This window comes from Aquila chrysaetos, chromosome 3 (assembly GCF_900496995.4).
Source record: "Aquila chrysaetos chrysaetos chromosome 3, bAquChr1.4, whole genome shotgun sequence".
Taxonomy (NCBI): Eukaryota; Metazoa; Chordata; class Aves; order Accipitriformes; family Accipitridae; genus Aquila; species Aquila chrysaetos.
This window is the reverse complement of record NC_044006.1, coordinates 28,952,153-28,971,133: the sequence shown is the minus strand read 5'-3', so window position 1 is coordinate 28,971,133 and position 18,981 is coordinate 28,952,153. Positions and strand designations below refer to the sequence as shown.

Genomic DNA, 18,981 nt, shown 5'->3' with positions numbered 1-18,981 from the left:
ACAAATGAATGGAAGATCTGGGAGAAGTTTCTATCAAAGGATTTTTAACATAACAAACTATTGTGTTTTACAAGCTTTTCCTTCTACATTAAAAATCTCACCAAAATTTTCCTCTTATTTCAATAGCTGTAACTTCCCCAGCCCTCCTGAAATCAAGCTGGCTGTAAGAGAAGAACAAAGAGCTTCTGTTAACGCAATATTTATCTGCTGCTATTGTTACTCCTTTATAAATCTGTAGTTCCTTGGCATTACAATTAGCTACTCCAGAGAAAATGATTATGTCACAAAGTATTATCCGCCACAGAAACAGATGAATGATGTGAACCAAACGTAATCTGGTGCGCTTAGAGGCAATTCTGTTGACTTTCATGTAAATATGCTTGCTAAAAACGGGGATAATTTTTAGCAGTGAATCCTTATTTGATCTAGAATTTATTTGCCAGCAGAAATTAAATAAGATACTCTTTTCTCAATACTGCTTTTTCCTAGTAGGAAGAGAGCAAATCTGTGAGAAACAGAATAGTTGAGTTGAGTGTGCAGAAACTTCAGACTACAGCTTACCTAAACAAATCAATGTAACTGGACTTAGTAAAACAGCTACATTCAAAAATATTTACTTATTTTTGCCCACATTTTCACTTTTTTTTCAAGTGTCTCTCAATCAAAACTTTAAGAGAATCACATATCCTTTTTTTCTGAAATTCAATATATGCCACCAATAATTTGCTTTCCAAACTTTTCCCAGTTTCAGATAGTTTTTAAAAAGTCTGTTTCTGAAGGTACTCTGCAAGCGCACTTGCAAAGGAGAATTTATGATTTACAAGTCTTAAGGTAAGAATTACTAAAGTAGTACCAAAAGCTAAACAAAACACCGATTCACTGCTTTAAATGATGCAACACTATTGACTGAGTGAGAGATCACAGTTCTGTTCTAGACTCAGGCTTCCTCTTAGCTGCTTTGTAAAAGGCGTGGCACTGAATGAAAACTATCTGCTGAAGCTTATGTGCAGGCATCTGGCCGTGCTATTTTACTTCTGTGAATTACTATCATCACGCTGCTCTGTCACTAAAAGGCATACTTGTTGCTTGCAGAGCGTACAACACGCATATCCATGGCATGTAACAAACTCTGAATAACCTTAACGAGTCACCAGACCATGCTGCTTCCTTCTCAAGAGACTTGCTATAAAAATCCTCCAGGCTATTAGCAGCTACTTATTCTCGATGCTGCGCTTCACTTCCAGGGACAGGTTTCTTGGGGTGCTTCCCATTTAATACACAATTTCTCCCTGCTTACAGAAAATACTTTCATGGATGATTCTGGAAAGCTGTAACTACAATCATCTTTCTCATGTCCCAAGAGCTTCCCAGTCTTTCTTCTTCTATGGCTCCTGGCTCAACCATAAAACCCATTCCAAGTCTTAAAGTAATTAAAGCTAATTCAATGAGTGATGTTTTTCACACTGGGTGGGGCTCCCCTTCCCACTGTGAAAGGATCAATGAATGCCCTGGCAAGCTGAGGGACTCCTTGCCAAGTCTCCAGCTTAGAGATACACTGAGGTAAAGCAGCACGTAAAATATTTAAGAGGTTTAAACACTAAGATTTTTAAAAGAAATAAGAGCTTAGGAATGAAAGCGCAAAGCAAAAACCAAAATGTCAGTGATGGGGCTGTGAAAACGTAAACGTCCTATCAAACGTATGGCAAGCAGTTTCTCTCATCATCAAGGATATTTTGCGGAGCCAACGCTTTAATCTTCTTGCATTTGGACATTCCCCATTGTAATGCATGGTCCAAAATCAGAAGCTGATGAAAGCTGAGAGTCTGGGCCTGACTTTCCTTTCCTTTTCACCCTTGTTTAACTGATGTCTGTATAAATTAGATATGAAATAACGTATCTAAGAATCGGACTCCCTTTTTATCAACTTGAAACTGACTGCAAGCAAAAACACATGCTTTGCTTTAGTACCGGTGCATTTACACAGTTCAAAATGTCTGTTCAAGGCATTCATGTTAGGCATATGCACAATTACCTGCACGTGCATCACTTCAGGGCTAAGACTGCCAAACTCGGATGCTGCTAACCTCAATCCAGAGTTAGAAAAGAAGGAGCTTAGAGTATTGTTGATCCTAGGAAGCTATGAGACAGCAGCTTTACCTTGCAGCTTTTTCCTTGCAAGGACAGACTCCCTGGGCCACAAGCATATAGGTAACATCAGTGCACCTTCCCTTATATTTACCTGCTCACGCTCCCTTACTCACAGTCCAGGGCTAACGTAAAATGAGATGGCAACAAAGAGACGGAGACTACATGGGTGAATGTTTTGGAACATGCACGGTATATCTTGTAGTACATTCAGCCCTGAAACTTTAACTTTCTACCTACGACATGTGCATTAACCGCTCTGAGACGTACACAGGCCACCACCCTGGAGCCACTTTTGATATTGCCACTTAGCAGTTGTCCCCTGCCCCACCTCTGCAGGAGCATGCTTCCTTCACAGCCACATCAACAGCACCTGGAAATACTAGGTTAGGTTGCCTTCAAAGACTGTCCGACCCAACTTTGAAATGAAGCAGATGGGGAGCAACCTACTAACACAACTCTATAAAGGCGTGGGAATGAATCAATGACCAAGAATGGTAGCTTCCTAAATCACCACGGTTAAATCTGTCTGTAGAAGTTTGCCTCTGCCTTAGGAGCTTTTTTTTTTAAATTAATAAATAAAAACTCTCATCCTGGCTAAGTCAGATTTTAAAAGTTGTGGGACTATAAAGTTATCTACATTTGCACTGTCATAAAAAGAGTCAAGACATCCTTATTCTTCCTGTGCTCACTGCTAACAACTCTCATTCCAACAAAGCCAATGTCAAGAAAGACATCGGGCAACTGGAAGAGTTAGCCAATAGTAAATTTGTTATTTGGTTCTTGGGGAGTAAAAAAAAAAAGCATGCTCAAGGTATTAGTTTATGTTCAAATAAATACCCTTATTAGCAGCATGATTTTGAATCACTGCACACCAAACGGATGAGGCATCATACCCTATTGGATGGCCTAGCAAATGTCAAGGACCAAAACATAGTTTAGCTTCAGTTTCTCCTTTAGTACCTTACTTTAGAAATCAGTTTTGAAAATTAAGAAAGAGCTACACAAAAACAACAAAGAAAAACAAAGCAAGAAGTGGGATTACTAAAGCCATGCTTCTTTTAGTATGTTTTAATCAAATGATGTTTAACAAGTAATTTAACTTGCTAGTTCAATGAAAAGTAGCAAAACTGAATCACAGTTTACTGTAATATTTTTCTAAAACTAAGATTCATCCCTTGCATTGGGGGGAGGGGGGGGGGGAGTGGAACACAAGCTCCAGCTCCAATTACACTGTTCATATGTTGCCACTAAAGAACAATTTAAGGTTCATACATCCTCCCTGAAGTATAAACCAAAGATGTACTGTAGAAATTCCAGGATAGCTACACAGTCCTAACAAACAGGTTTTGGTAACACAAAGTGACACATTTCAGTACATATTCATAAGGGTTGGGGGTTATTATTGGGCTGTAATTGCAGTTGTTCTAACACCTAATAAGCCATGGCTAGAAAAACAAAGGCAGGTTAATTTGTGATTTCCTCTACTCATTCAGAGGCAAATTAAGTGTCAAACAGCTAATACAGAACATATTTCATTTTATGAGATTTTAATTTAATTCTGCACCATATCGTTGATGCCTTAATGTAGGGTGGTTTATCTAAGAAGAAGAGCAATTTATAAACCTCTTTCAATTGAAATCTCTAATGATAGGATACGATAGCATAATTACAGCAATGCCTGCTAGTCCTACTACACATAAGCATCTGTCAGCAATTCCATCATAAACATAAACCCTTATTTTAGGGGTTTATAACTCAAATTATAAAATTTGGCTCCAGGCTGAAATTTGGGATACAACAGTTCTGCCCATCAGCAATTAAACTACAAGAATTATACGTATAAATACATACACATCTTTAGAGCTGCAAGTACATAAGAGCCCTGTAACACCTTAAAAATTCCTCCTTTTTTCTTTTTCACTTGGTCATTGTTCAAAATTACATGCACACACTGTAGGTATCATGTAGACAAGGCCCTCTCCACACTTCTTCTGCACTTGTATCATACCTAAACTAATTCCACTAAGGCTTGACAGGTTCTGGAACACATTTCTAAGAGCTTGGATAACTGCAATGATGCCAATTTTTTGCCCCTTTTTTTATTTATATTCCCCCCCACCCCACAGAAACATTTAAGAGCATTATGAAGCTGAGGAGAACACCACTCATACAATGAAGTCATTGATGAAGCCATGTGTAAACGTTTGTATCCTGACTGGTGTTCTTGCCATTTTCTCTCAGAATTCTCAAATAACTTCTCAGACCCTGTTCTTGCTTCTTCGTTTTTTTTTTTAAATGGGTGTTGGAACAGCAGTTCAAGTAAAGGCTCCAAACGATCCCAAATTTAACACTCCTAAGCGATACTCACACCAGGCTCTGTAAAACTTGCAAGAAAACTGCTGGGTGTCTACCTCATACATACATTAAAACTTATTACTGAAAACAGCAAAAGCATGACAAACTTTAACATCTACAAAGAAGCTGTTGGAGTCCAACCAATTTTTTTTTAAGTTGCTTAATTGCATATTTACATTTAATTACACCAAGCACAACAGCTCCAAGGGTCCACCACAGCTCATCATTCCAATGGCAACACAAACCAAATGAGTGGAAGAATCGACAGAAATTAATGGAAAAATGAACAGCCAGTATCAAGAAAACTGAGTTTAAAGCTTGGGCTGATATCAGAGTGTATTTCTAAAGCAGTTGCTTGCAGTCATATCACATCACACTAAGATCTTGTCATCTCTAACAAGCCTCTACAGGGCCCGGTTGAATCACCGCTACACCACAGGGTATGGCGGGGAGCGGGGGCGTGCGGCACGCAGCGCGGGGCACCTTTCCATAGGAGAGGCGTTGATTTCGGCATCAGAGGGGACTACCGCTGAACGTCAAATGAGGCATGAAGCAGGCATTTTCAACATCTTTTGGGGCTCTTACAGAAGTCCTGGCACTTTTAGCAGTGTAGGCTGCTAGTCCAGATTTCCCACTGTCATCCAAAGTGGGGAATGGTGGTCTACCCACCCAAAAGCCCTGCCCACAGGTGCAGAGTGTCACGGTACAGGCTGGGTTCATGGGGCTCAGGCTCCGGAGAGGGCTCAGCACAGCAAGTGCAGCCAGGCAGGGTTCCACATGGCACAGTATCCAGAAGCCTCGGTGAAGGCTCACAGGTGGTACGCAGGTTTTGGATGACAGTCCTCTGCTGATGCAGGTTAAAACAATTCCTGGGGCTCCCTATCCCATCTGCCTCGCACCAAAGACAGAGGCAAATTGCCCACTAGCTTCAGAAGGGGCAGGATCATCCCCCCAGCTCCCAAAAACATCCAGGCAGAATATTCACTGCACTGCAAAATCTAGGATTACCATGTAATGACTCTGTCTGAGCCTGCCACCTTCAGCTTACAACAGTTTTCAGCAGCAAATTTAAGCGTGTATTTTGTGATATGGTTGCTGTGGTGTAAATGGTGATGCATCAGAGGAACTCTGAGGAATAAATCACAAGTTTCTGTACTCTCTCTTTCTACAAATACCCACTTTTCCTCTAATGCCCAAGAAGACTGCAACACAGATTTATTACTTACCTCCAGGCAAATCTGTTCTGAAATTACAATTCAGTAATAGAAGACTGACCCAAAAAAACTGTTAGTAAAATATTGTGTGTGTACTTGGGCATGTAGTTAGGATTGTTAATATCAATTAATTCTGCTCACAGAGGAGGACTTGTTTTAAAACAACTTCATTTTTCTTCTGCATATATGTAATTACACAGCTGTAACTAATAGCCATAGCAAAGCAATCTGCCATCTAAACAACTAGCATTATTCTTCAAAGTATTACTTGTGCTTTTCTTCTTGTATTTTCTCAGTATGAGAGGTGATTAGTAGATATGATTAAATGTATATATCAAGCCTTTTAGCAAACTACCAAGCCCCGCTTTTCGGCTCCATTTTTAATGCTATATAGCAGTTTTCTGGACACAACTGTTTTATTCCGCAATGCTGGTATCTGTCTCCCCATATAGAATAAGATAATATTTATTTCTACAGGATTTCACCACTACCACCCTTTTCTAATGCACGTTATCACTGGTATTCATTTCTTTTATCTTTGTGTAAACCATGTGCTCTATCACATTTGCCATTTTGTTTGGGTGACATTCCCATCAATCAACCGATTGCCTGTGCATGCACACAACAGGGACTATGAAAATTTACCAAAAATTTCATTATGCTTCATAGCAGAAAAAACTGGCAAAAAAAACCAACTTCGGCATGAGAGGAAATTTTAGCTATGAAGAATCCCAAGCCTAATACAGGCAAAATACATGTTTTGTCTGACTGTATTTCACAGGGTTCAGCACTTTTTAATTTAGTATTTATAGAACGACAGCACACAGAATAAACATCAGCAAAGCATATAGGTAACACTTGCCAGCCACCTATTATAACATGAATTCCTCAGGCACCAGCCTGGGTTTTGCTTCACAAGCAGATAACCTTGATGCCTTCCAAAAGTAAATCTTGCTCTCTGGTAACACTGGCAAAGTGCTCCAGGTGCATGGCTTTAAGCACTGCAAAGGTTTGTATACTTGCCCGTTCTTCCAGGCAGCTGAAGTGAGGGTAAATACTGAATACTCACACATGCAGAGGAGGAATGGGAGATGGTTCATAATGGTAGCGTCCCTCATGATGTCTCGCATCAATTGGTACAGGAGGGTGGAATGCTGGAAAGAGGTGAGGCGGATCTGAAAAAACAAGCGAGGTTCCTGGATCTGAGTATTTCCAACGACTCTTTAAAAACAACATTCATAAAGATGGAACAGATATTGAAAAGCATGTGTCAACAGTGCTACAACTTATGGGTCGCGTTCCCCTTCCCTGCTGCAGTCAGCCAGGTCTGTCTGAGGAGAGTCTGGCCCAGTGTTTGCATGAATATGTATTTACTAATTTTAATATTCTCTTTTTATAGCTTAAATGGAAAGGGACGTAAAGAAGTCTTTAATAAATAATTATGTGCCCATATGTGAAGTGTCAGATCAAAAGGAACATCAAGCCTTTCATAAGCATTCCTGATTTATTTATTTTTTATTAAAACAAGAAAAAAAAATCATCCGAGGACCCAAAGCCTAAGGAGAAAATATAATACAATAAAAAAAAGTATATCCTCAGAAATGTACACACAATCCTACAATGGAAAGCAAAACTGAAGCAGCATGCTGACAAATGACTATATGGAGTAAATCAGACAAGAGAGTTAAAAGGGAAATGCAATTGGGAACGGCTGTGCTGGAGATGCTTAACTGTGTCACACCAATGGCCACATCCAGAGGAATGTATCTGAGGACAGGGGGACTCATTTCATACACCGCTCTTAAAAAGGAAGGGTGCTTTCTTTGTCCCCACAGCTGGAGACCTGGGGACCCACGGCTGCAGTAAGTTCCCCTGCCCAGTCTCCTCCAAGGCTTTTGCAGGACAGGGGGGTTTGCAGCTGCCAGGGCTCCTGTTCCCTGCTCTTTCTGGAGAGCCTCAGCAACACGGCTGACAAAAGGGGGAATGTGCCCCCGCTCCCCCCACGGGCTCTGCCCTGAGGGGCCAAGCGCAAGCCCGCCCTGCAGCTCCGCACCGCTTCTGCAGCAGGATTGCCTCCTACCTTTGGAGGACACAACGCACACAAACCACAGCTCTCCGCACCAGTACGCAGGTGCGGTTTGTGTGCCTAAAGGAGCTTATTGCTGACCGTGCTGCCCACTGCTGCCTCCCAAATGCTCAAAATTCAAACAAGATGCTGAGCATCTCCAGCAGCACAAAACAAACCTGTCCTGCCCAATTATCACCTGATTGCCACTTTGGATGAAGTCATGTGTTTATCCGACACCAAAAGCTGAGAAGTACAGACATTAGGTCATGTCATGGATTTACTAAAATGCTTCTAGAAAGAAAGAAGACTTCAATTATGCACTGGCAGTAAAACTAAGCCTACTTTGGTTTTGCCTGCTGACTCTTGAAGGTATCTTCTCTTTGTATTTCCTGCCCTTCCTATTCAGCAAAATGTAATTCTCCTCTCAGATGATGTTATCTGTGAAAGAAATTCCCTCATGCCAACTAGAGATGGTAAAAAAAAAAAAAAAAAGATTTTTTCCCCTTGGTGTTTGTCAAAAGTTGGGTTGGTTTATTGTTATATTTTGAAGCAGGAGAAAGAACTAGAGGAACAAACCTCATGGCCCTGAGGGAGTAAACAGAGGGCACAAAGGGGAAATTGCAAAAATTCTGAGGAAATATTCCCAATATTTCAGGAAAATCCGGAAACATCTGATACGGCCTGTCCAGCTTCGCGGCTTGATTTTGTGAAACATCACCAGAATGTGATCAGCCACAGCACATTTCTGCCATTTACTGACTCAGGGCTTAGGCAACCATAAATGAAAAATAATTGTGGCTTACTACTGGGAGCTGGGAGCTCAAACTTGTGGTAGCTTTAATTCTGGTTCTGCTGCACCAACTGGACCTTGGCATGCAATCTGTTACAAGCTTCACTCCCCATGTCGAGCACTCCTCGGCTTCAGCAGGAGTAAAGGTGGGTCACAGATGACCAGGTATCCCTGTGAACACACTGTCATTGTCCAAGTGGAGGACGCTTGCTGCCACCTCCTGAAACACATTCCTCACCAGCCGCCAAGGTGGAGGAGTGGAAAAGGGGCATGAGAAGTGTGTTTTAGCCTGCCTGCCCTGTTCCCTACTTCACTGGTATTTGACTGCAGCAGCATAAGCTGAAGGGAGGAGGTTTTAAAGCAGATGTCTGGCATTTTACCATAAAAACTCTGCCACCATTTTTTCAGCGAAGAAGGAAGTCACTCACACCCTCGTAGATGCACAAGTCCTTCTCTGCCCGATGTGTCTCCAAAGAGTGGGTCTGGGGAGCACAGGTGAGATGACAGATATTTTGTCACCCTTATTCATGTCAGACAGGAGAGGCTCCACGTGGCCAAGGCAAGCAATCCCGCTCAGGACATCAAGCCTCCTCACCGTCCCACCCTCATCCAGCCTGAGCACCTACCCATTAAAAGCAGTCCCAATATTCATGCAGCGAAACAGCATTTAACCCTCCTGAATGCAATCATCTATCTTCCCCTAACTGGGAAATGGAACATGAGTATTAAACAACCCAAAAAGAGTATTCCCCTTTGTGGGACCTATGCAGTGCAGAGCACCAACAAATTGTATTTAACACATGGGATATAAATCTCCAAGAACACCTTTTTGAGTCCTCTCACATTCAGCTCCTTTGTATATCTTGGTGGCATCTTGTTTGCAGTTTCCATCTGGGGAACAGCCGTACTCCATCACGGCACAGGGAGCTGTCTCTGTCAGCCCTGCGCCGACCGGAGCAGAGCTGCATATCAAAACCCAACATAATTATCCATCTCACAGTTTATTATTTACACATGAGCAATACAGCTGGTGAACATCATAACTCAACTGTATGTGTAATAAGTTACTGCACTGTAGCCATCTCCTGTTGCAACCCTTAAGAAAAACCACATGATGACTTTTCCAAAGTGAGGCTAAAACTGCTGAAGCAGAATAAAGTGCCACTAAACCTGGCTACCTCCTATTTATCATATAATTTCCTGACTGATGGTTCCACAAACCAGCTGCTAAGTGCTGTGTACTCTACTGTCAGCAGACTAACATGCTAAATGGGGGACAGGGAGAATAATGTGCAGAACTAGTGGAGTCAATTTTACGGAGGGAATTCACATTCTGCCATGTTTGGGTCAGCCCTCAGCGCAGAGGTAGACAGTAAATTCTACGTGCTTGGGGGTCCAAAACCACTCCACTTTGAAGAGCATTGAATATTTATACAGAAAGACTCTTAGATCAAAGACACCTGCCAAAGCACCCACCATCCAGGGCTTCACTTGGAATTCACTTGAAACTCACTTGAAACTCCATACAAATGTAATCGGTTGACATGTATTTATATGGAAATACATAGTAAGAAGTTTGCAAAGCAGTAACTCGGGCTGTAGCCCGTTTCACATTGCTTTTTCGTATGCCACCCAGTAACTATTTTATTAAAAGCACCATCAGAATATTACAGGCACATTCTGCCACTATTATTTATGCTGCCGCTGAGTAAAGAATGAGTGAGACTACTCACAGGCTAGAATTGAATCAGGACCTACCCGACTCCTGGCTGTTTGTGAGAGATGCTCTACCTATCTAGAAAACCAAGGGGCAACTTAGTGTAAAAGACAGGATAGCTGCTCTGACTATAATGACATTTTCACGTTTCTCATTTAAAGTGTGAAGAACAAAACTCTTACCCGTAGCAAAGAGGAACTCCTCTCACCAAAACGAATCGACAAAATCTAACTTCCTATTCTGCTAGGGAAATTACTTCTTACCATTTGCAACTTCTTAAAAATTCTGGCTGAGATGCAAACTACCACAGCATATGCCAGGCAGTTTTCTTACAGACATCTGAAGGCAACTGTGAATTGCTGGACCAATCCTTCAATTACATCCTTGCACAGACTCCCTGATGCAAGTGTACAGTACAGGAGTTGAGAGGGCCAGATGCTGCCTGTGTATTTGGAGCCCTCAGCTCCAGTTCAGCAGAAGTATCTGACTCTGTGCTTAAATTTCACCATTTTCAAGAACTTTTAAGGACATGCCAAGGCACTGGAAATACACTTAAACACATTCCTTACGCATTGCTGAATTTGGTATCTGTTGCCGCCTTCTGAATTCTCTGCTGTCTACTACTGTAAGCTTCCTTCAGATGCTGTTCTGGCTCCTGCATACCTAGCAGGGTCTCCTCAAAACAAGATGGGAGATACAACTGCCTGAAATGCTACAAACTCATCAATTTTAGCTCTGTGAGATTTTCTGGAAAATATGTCAATTTATGCTGACTTTTTGTTGTGTAAAACGTGCCTTTTTATTTCTTCTTCAAGAATCTTTCTTGCCTTCTTAAAGAAAGTGAATAGGATCATCTCTCTCAAATTACAATCACTCCCATACAAGAAAAAAGAAGAGACCTACACTTTTCTCTGAAAGCCAGCAACCTAGGACTCTGCTGCAGCATCAGGGGAAAGAAACTGGGAGAAATGACAGGTATGGTCCTTGCTGCTGAACAGCAAACCTGAAGTGAAGCCTGATGAGATGTAGCAGGCAGCAGCAATTCACTGCAAGACTTGGTGGAAAGGCAGATGATGCCAGCTGGCTCAAAGGTGCTGTGCAACACCTTGAGACAACAGCAAAGAGGTAGGCTGCTCCAAAGCTCAGTAAAGTTAAGGATAACTTTTCTGTAGACTCTGTAGTCTCTCAAATAAGCTTTACTCAGTTTGGGGATCACTACATTTGGAAAGTTCGGCTGCGGTGGTAAGGCTAGTAAAACACTCTGCCTTCAGCTAACCGACTTGCTTAAGCACCTTGTGATTCCTGCCAAACCCTTGAGGAAGACGGCTGCTGAAATGACAGGCTGCATTTTTCAGCACCTGAAGAAAACATTTGCTACTGTAGAAAACGCCTGCATCAGCTTAAACGTGCCCAGTGTGGCCCCAATGCCTGCACCTGTGTCATGGCATCAGGGCCAAGCAAACACAGGACTCAAGCCCAACACAGGAAGCACTCATGTTTTAGCAGATCTGTCCTCAGGATGATCAGCTTCACCAAATTAAATGTCAGAGCTGAGCCAGGTGCAAAACTATCTCAGATTTAACCTCATTTGAGGTGAAATCTCCTTCCCACTTAAATTCATTAAGGTCTTGGTGCTGAACTCAGTGGTACCAAGCTTTCACACCAGATGTAACAGAAACAATATCAAGCAAAATATAGCCTCCCCGCTAATGTCTTTTCAATACGCAGAACAGTTTTGAAGAGTTTGCCAGCAAATTTCTACACTTCCTTTGGTTCATAAGCTGATCACCAGATGGGAATTTTCTAATATTCAGGTTTGCAGAGTCCCTAAGGGCACCACTGTTTCTTCATGTACATTCGCTTCAACTGATCTGAACTTAATGGTATTGCCAGGTTTTATGGCAAGAATTAGGTTCTTTTTTGCCAAGCAAAGATCTTATTTTGGATTTCTGTTTAATTACAGCTTGCGTTAGGGCTCAGTAAGAGCACATGTTGTCTTTGGGGGGTTTTTTAGTTCTCTTTCAAAAAAGGGTGAGTTATGTTCTCTACGTATGCTTATATAGAGGCTTTAATCAGGAAGAAAAATGACTGAGCCACAGCCACACGTTAATGCATGCACTTAACTTCATGCACTTTGAAGAGTCTCCCTACGGTGACTGAGGTTGCTGCTTCAGCGTGGCTGGTTGCCATCTGAAGCACTGCTTATTTGCAGGCTGATCCACAGATGGACTACAGCCAGTTATCTGAGGAGGCTTTTCCATGCGTGTGTGTCCGTGTGCATGCACGCGCACACTTCCTATGTGGCAACCGTCATGTTGACATGGACGCGACTGCTCACTATCTGACTTCAGCGAGAAGGAGATTTTAAATTGGAAGAAGAAAAAGCCATGGCAAAACTGAAAAAAAAAAGGGGGGGGAAATAAACAGATAAAGCCAAGAAATGGACAGAGGGAGAGGGAGAAAAAGAATTTTTAATTGGTAAGTCCTCTCCAGTAACACTAAATGTTAATTGTGATAACGTACAGTAGATATAACACTGTCAGAGAAAAACACAATTTTCAATCAGATCACATCCCTTCCATGTGCCTGTGTGTATTAACGATGAACAGACTTCCCCTCCCTACCCTCTGCTTGTGCTTGCACAGCCTATACACTGATCTTAAAAATAAAGCATCAGGAGTTGCAGGCCAACCTCGCGAACTAGATCACAGCTCCAGCTCTGTGCCTCTTGTTATGGCTGAAAAATAATTTCTACTTTTGCAAAACCAAAAATTAAGACTTCAGGGCATCTTAGATCCCTGCCATCCATTTTACCACTTCTTAGTTTGTAAACTTAAAACACCTTGTGGGAACACGTTTTATTGTTTTTAGTAGTTCCACAACAACCATCATGCCAAATACATGAAGGAGGAGCAGTTATCGGTGTGCTGAAAGAAAAGTGGCTGGAAATTGTTTCATCAGCTGGCACTGAGAGGTCTTTAATATGCCAAATTTGCTGCAGGTATTGGCTAAATAACTGCTGGATTGATTTCAGTTTGAACGCCTTATTATTTCTCCCAGTCACTCAACTCTGCTATCTGAGGAGCAGGACTGCCTTCTGGAATAATAACTAAACTTCTTCAAGTCCATTCAACCGACTCCAGTGCTCCCTGCTGTTTGCCCATCCGAAAAACAGAAAGAAAAAAAAAGTAGTAAGAGACAGACTTGCAGGGTAATAAACATACTGCATGTACAAAACACCTTGGACTCAAGAGTCTCAAATTCTTTAAGAACATAATTTTGTGATTCATCACAGCCCAGTGACTTACAAATGACTGTTTCCACTGGGACGGACTCACCGGTAAGCAAAGGAAGGACTCCTTGTGCTGCCCTGATCATGCAGTCGTGAACTTGCCCGGTGAGCGGGGCGGGCACAGCATTGCTGCCCCACAGCCCCCCCAGGACACACATTTTCAGAGGAGGAAAGCCAAGGCACTCCACCAGCACAGTGTGCCCAAGAACAAACAGCAAATTGGTGGAAGTGCACCAGGAATATCCTGCCTCAGTAGCTTCTTCCACCCAAACAACACTGGCTGCTTCATCCTATAAGCAACCTGAGAAAACCCTCATGAACATGAGCAACAGTTGCATATAGCTAGCATCTGTACATTGGCCCATGCTTTCAGGAAAAGACGATGACAATGAGACATCTTAGCCTCATCACCATGTTAGGTGGAGGGAAAATTGTTTCATCTAACGCAGCTGGCTCTTGGTACAGCACAGCTCATCCTTTTCATAACCTCTGGATCCCACGCAGCACTTCTTAACAAACTTAATAATATGGTCTCCACAAGAAAATGACAAATTGTCCTCTGCCAGGATGCTGACAAAAGAAATCCCTCCCTCTGCCACCTCCGATGGACACTGCAGTGAAAAAATAATTCAGCTTCTGCCTTGCAACGTGCTTGCAGTTTTGCTGTTGCTCCCCCTAACTTCTCGTGCCACCATGCGTCAGTGAATCCTCCACTGCTTAAAAACCCTCCCCAAGGAAATATGGAAAAAAAACCAAGCATCCATGTTTAACTCTCAACACCCCCAGACAAGTGGTTTCACCCAGCTCATCTGGAATGCTTCCCACCTTTGATTACACCTGTGTATGAAGGATCACATCCTTAGCGTTTCCTCCTCCACAAGCAGCAAGTAACTGGATGCATAACCACAATATATACACAAATAATTTGTACCTATGTACGTGGGCATACCCATTTCTGTAACACACAGCAAATTCCAGTGGTTGAAAGCGAGATACAAAGTGGAAACTAAAGAAATGAAAAGACTATGAAAGAAATAAATCCTGATCTGCACTGGGGAGAACTAAAGGAGAAATCTCACACCAAGGGTCTCAACTCCAAACTACTCCTAAGTAGAGGTTTAACGTGTGCTTCCTGACCAGTGGGAACAAGGAGCTGCCACAGAACAGCTTGGTTACTCCCTCAGCTCAGCACAGCTCAAGCAAAGCATTCAAATGCCCTGCTATCAGCTGCACACATTAACTCAGCAATAACAAACATCTGTAAGTTGCAAAGGTAAATGTGGCTAAGGAGAGGTAACAGAAAGCTAGAAACTAGGAAAAAATCTAGAAATATCCTCATATTGCTGCTGATTTGATGTGGGAAGAAATAAAGACAAGTCGGGTAATTCAACAAGCTTTGGTGACATTCTTAGAAGTTTATAAAGCAGCAGTGTGAGTCAGTCTGGAAACATTATTTGTTTAAATGATGCTTTGGAGACTTGTGTGCCCTTCTGTGTACCAGAATAAAGTTTAAAAGCTATTTGAAAGGCCAAACCTCGAACAGTTGGGTATCAGTATAGCATGATGCAAATCACTGTAGCTAAACAGATTTCCAGCAGCTGAAGGTCTGGACCACAGGGTGAAAGACTTGGAAATAGGTTATACTTAGTAGCTTTGATCAATTTATGGCATGATAGGAATTAGAGAGGGAAAAGTATAATTAGATCAGTTACATCTATTTTTAGATATTAAAACAGTTCAGATTCTATGGGATGCACAATCAGATGAAGACTTGGAGAGATTTCTTTTTCCCTGCTGTTCAACCTGATTTTTTAAAATTTCATCCAAATATTCATAATTATTTAGCTTCTCTCTGTACCATCCTTAGCAATTACTGTCCTTCTGTGGTGTTTACACTCTTCAAGCTCTTGCAGATGAGCAGATAGTTATCACATGTGCTGTCAGGCCACTCAATAATATACATTTATCACATCCTTTAATCTCTAGATCCATATTCTAAATTAATCACAGTCACTTGTTTTTCTCCCCAGGTTTCTTCCAACTTGGTAGAGATATATAGTTGTCACCCCTTCACTCTTGGGCATCAGGTTTTCATGCAGGCTGACATGACACTGTTCAGGAGGAGGCAGCCTTAAAAATTTATAATACCAATAACCTATTTCTGCAAATTGTTCTTTCCAGCAGGGGTATGTGTTTCTTATACACAGTCTCAAATACCATTACCTTTCATTTTCCCCATTATGAGACAGTGCCTTCATCATGCAGCAGTGACCTACCCTACCATTTCTAGGGGATAGCTGGTGAAATGGGCACTGCTCAAGTCAAGTAAAGGCAACACAAACTGGCTCTTGGTTATTAGTTCTTGACATTTCTAAATACTTGACTTTAAGCTGTTTTCTTCCTCCTTGTCCCCTCATCCTTCCTCAGCTTCTTAAAGAGTTTCTCCCCAATATTTCATTTTTATGCTGGGTACTTTTTGTTTCAGATCATTACTGAAGATGCAAAGAATGGCGAGTTCCCTTAATTTGCCCTATTGACATTTATCCTAAGCGCTCATTCAGCCTATTTTTGAGAATGTCATATTGTCGATATTCTAGTCAATCCGAATTAGTTTTTTCAAGCCAAGCTTTTGAGACAAATACTTTTAATGAAAAGGGCCATAGTCAAATTACATCACTTCCCTGTGCCCCAGTCTGGTACAGAGACATCCTTTCTGAGACACTCTGACCCTCTTCAGTGAAAAGTCCCAACAAGAGCTGGGACAGTATTTTATCCACTACCCATTATTTCTTTAATTCCTTAAAAAGAGTGGTTCAGTTGCCTAAAACTGCTTGTTCTTTACTAATCTCTCTCAGGTTTTCCTCCTGATCTTTTCTTACATTTGTTTTTCTTTACAGGCAACATCATCTTTGTTTCCTATTACTCAGACAAAGGGTGAGAGTATCAGCGTTAGATATAACCATGCTTTTTGTTGGGTTTTTAGGATTATTGTTAGGATCCCCCCATTTCCTCTTTCCCACCAAAAGGCTTTTCTCTCTACAGTGTGTGGGAAGTTCCTCACAAAGTCGTATCAACACCTTCACCTTCATCCCCTCTCTTGTTCTCTGCAGACACAGTGGCAGGATATGGTCTACGCCCCTCTTGCTTTGGGAACTAAGTGCTGCTTACCAAAAGCATCCAAGCCTTTACATCACCCACTTATAGCTAGCACCACCACTGAGAAATGGGATGAAGGGCACATATGTATAAGCATACTTGTTTAAAAAAAATTAAAAAAAAATAAAAATCAGTTGACAACCTCAGCTCAATTAACGCTTATGGTCCTTACGCCCTATGAGGGCAGCCCCGAGTTAGCAGCGTGATGTGTCAAAACCAGATGCTGCACCTGGTCACATCAGAGCTGCAGAGTAGGGGCACATGACTGTAGCGGGCACCTGGCTGCAGAACCAGCTTCAGCACCTCCTGAGCAATCCTGCCCACACTGCATCCTACTTGCATAAGCCTCACTGCTAGGACCCGAGTGTCACGGACTGCATGGGTAGGTCCAGCCTCACCAGGGAGGAAAAACACTCCCACTAATGACAGAAAAGGAAAAATGGAAGAACGGAGACATGAACAGGCAGAGGCATACAAATGCAGTAGCAGGCAAAGCAGCCCATGGCATTAGCAAAGATTTTTCTGCGTAGCAACAGCACAAAAACAAACTCTTCCGGGCAGTTTCCATCTTTACATCACCTGTCTACAGTGCTTACCACAATAGGGCCCCGGTCTCTGACTGAGCTTTTTAGCACTACCATAGATGATTACAACAGCATTGCTTTCTCCAGCCTCCAGTCCAGGCAGACCAGAGAAAAAGTTACATTACCTGCCTATGCACAGCCATGTTCTTCAGCTTGGTGATTAAGGGGCAAGATGGGAGAAAACGTAGAATTAAGTGGAGCACAACCTCACAAATATGAGAGAAGTGGGAAAGGACTGTTCTTCTGCACTCCCGGGTGGGTAAGGGGGCACTAAAGAGGAGGCCACTGCTTTTCATTCCTCTCTTTACATCCTAGAGGAGAAGCCAAGGGTGCTACCAGGAGACAACAGGAGCCAGAAAAGGGGAAAGATGGCCAAATGAGGATAAGGCGCACAGACCACCATTCCCTGCCACATGACACACTGCCACAGGAGGCTACAGAAACCGAAAGTTTAAATGGCCTCAAGGGGAAAGTCACAGAAGAGAAATGCAGTAAGGGTGCAAATGTGTAGAATCCACTTATGGACCAGGAAATTCCTGGCACAAAACAATTTTGGGAAGTTGGGAGAATGCTTGGGGGCAAAAGTAGAGTAGAATCACCTGCCATGTTCTTACCTTAACTCCTGGGCATCTGCTTTTGGTCATTGCTGGGAAAGGATAGCAGGCTAGACAGACCTGTGGTGTGGGTCGGTATGGCCCCTCATGCTCTGCGCATTCCTGGCATGTTACCCAAGGCCAAGATGGCTGCAAACCCCTTCCCCTGACACTCAGCCGTCACATCACCAAGAGCAGTGCCCAAGCTGTGGGACTTCAGCCTACACAGTTCCGTGGCACAAGCATGAAGACTTCCCGAGCCTGTAAACGCCCATCTTTCAGTTGTATGTTTGCACAACATGCTGCACAATAGAGGGCTTTGGTCTACAGCTAATGTCAAGCACATGGTGGTAATAAGAATAACCTAAGATGTCTGTCCCCTGCACACCGAGACGCAATCCTCCCTTCAGCGTTTCTGTGTGGAGTTCAGATGCAATCTGGCTACAGGAAATCGGGGGACTTTGTGGGGGACTTCATTTACCCTCCAACAGAAGGGAGGAGACAGCTCTCCTCAGTCCCACCCTCTGGCAATCTTGGAACTTTTCCAACGCATTAAGCATCAGTTTCCCGCCAGTGAAGTGTTTGATGCTCTACTAAATGCAGAGGCACTCGGAGAGGTATAGTAACCCTCCATATGGAAAAGCCGTTTGACACAAAGGTTGGAGGTCAAAAGTTTAAATGTTCATGACAGAGACGACAGCATTCCTTTTCTGGTCAATAACATCAAAGGATTTGCCAGCTCTTAATGCTACTATTGTCGCTTGTTTGGATCCTATTGAAATTCTAGCATATTTATTGCACTCCAGGAGCATAAGGACTTTTTGTTTGTTTTAATCTCTATGCTAAACCCAAGGAGTCTGAAGTGTTGTGACTCCCCTCACTCCCAAAGAGAATGCGCAGGGAAACAATGCCAGAGGATGCAGCATTGTAGTCCCAACCAACTTGGCGCTTTCTTCCCCACCAAAAAACATAAATGATGGATGGAAACATATGGTCTTTATTGGACAGGGCTGGAAATCTCTGCTCCTGAACTCCCCACATGACCGGTTTTAATTGTTTTGTGC

General features: G+C 42.5%; 1 protein-coding gene across 5 annotated transcripts in view; it reads right to left on the bottom strand.

Annotated features, from left to right (window-relative positions):
* Positions 1 to 18,981, bottom strand: part of GLI3 (GLI family zinc finger 3) — a 215,830-nt gene that overhangs the window by 91,793 nt on the left and 105,056 nt on the right. For all 5 annotated transcript variants that reach the window (XM_030010039.1, XM_030010038.1, XM_030010040.1 and 2 more), the window contains one exon: positions 6,787 to 6,892. In XM_030010039.1, the coding sequence (XP_029865899.1) occupies positions 6,787 to 6,892 (106 nt within the window). The remainder of the gene's footprint in view (positions 1 to 6,786; positions 6,893 to 18,981) is intronic.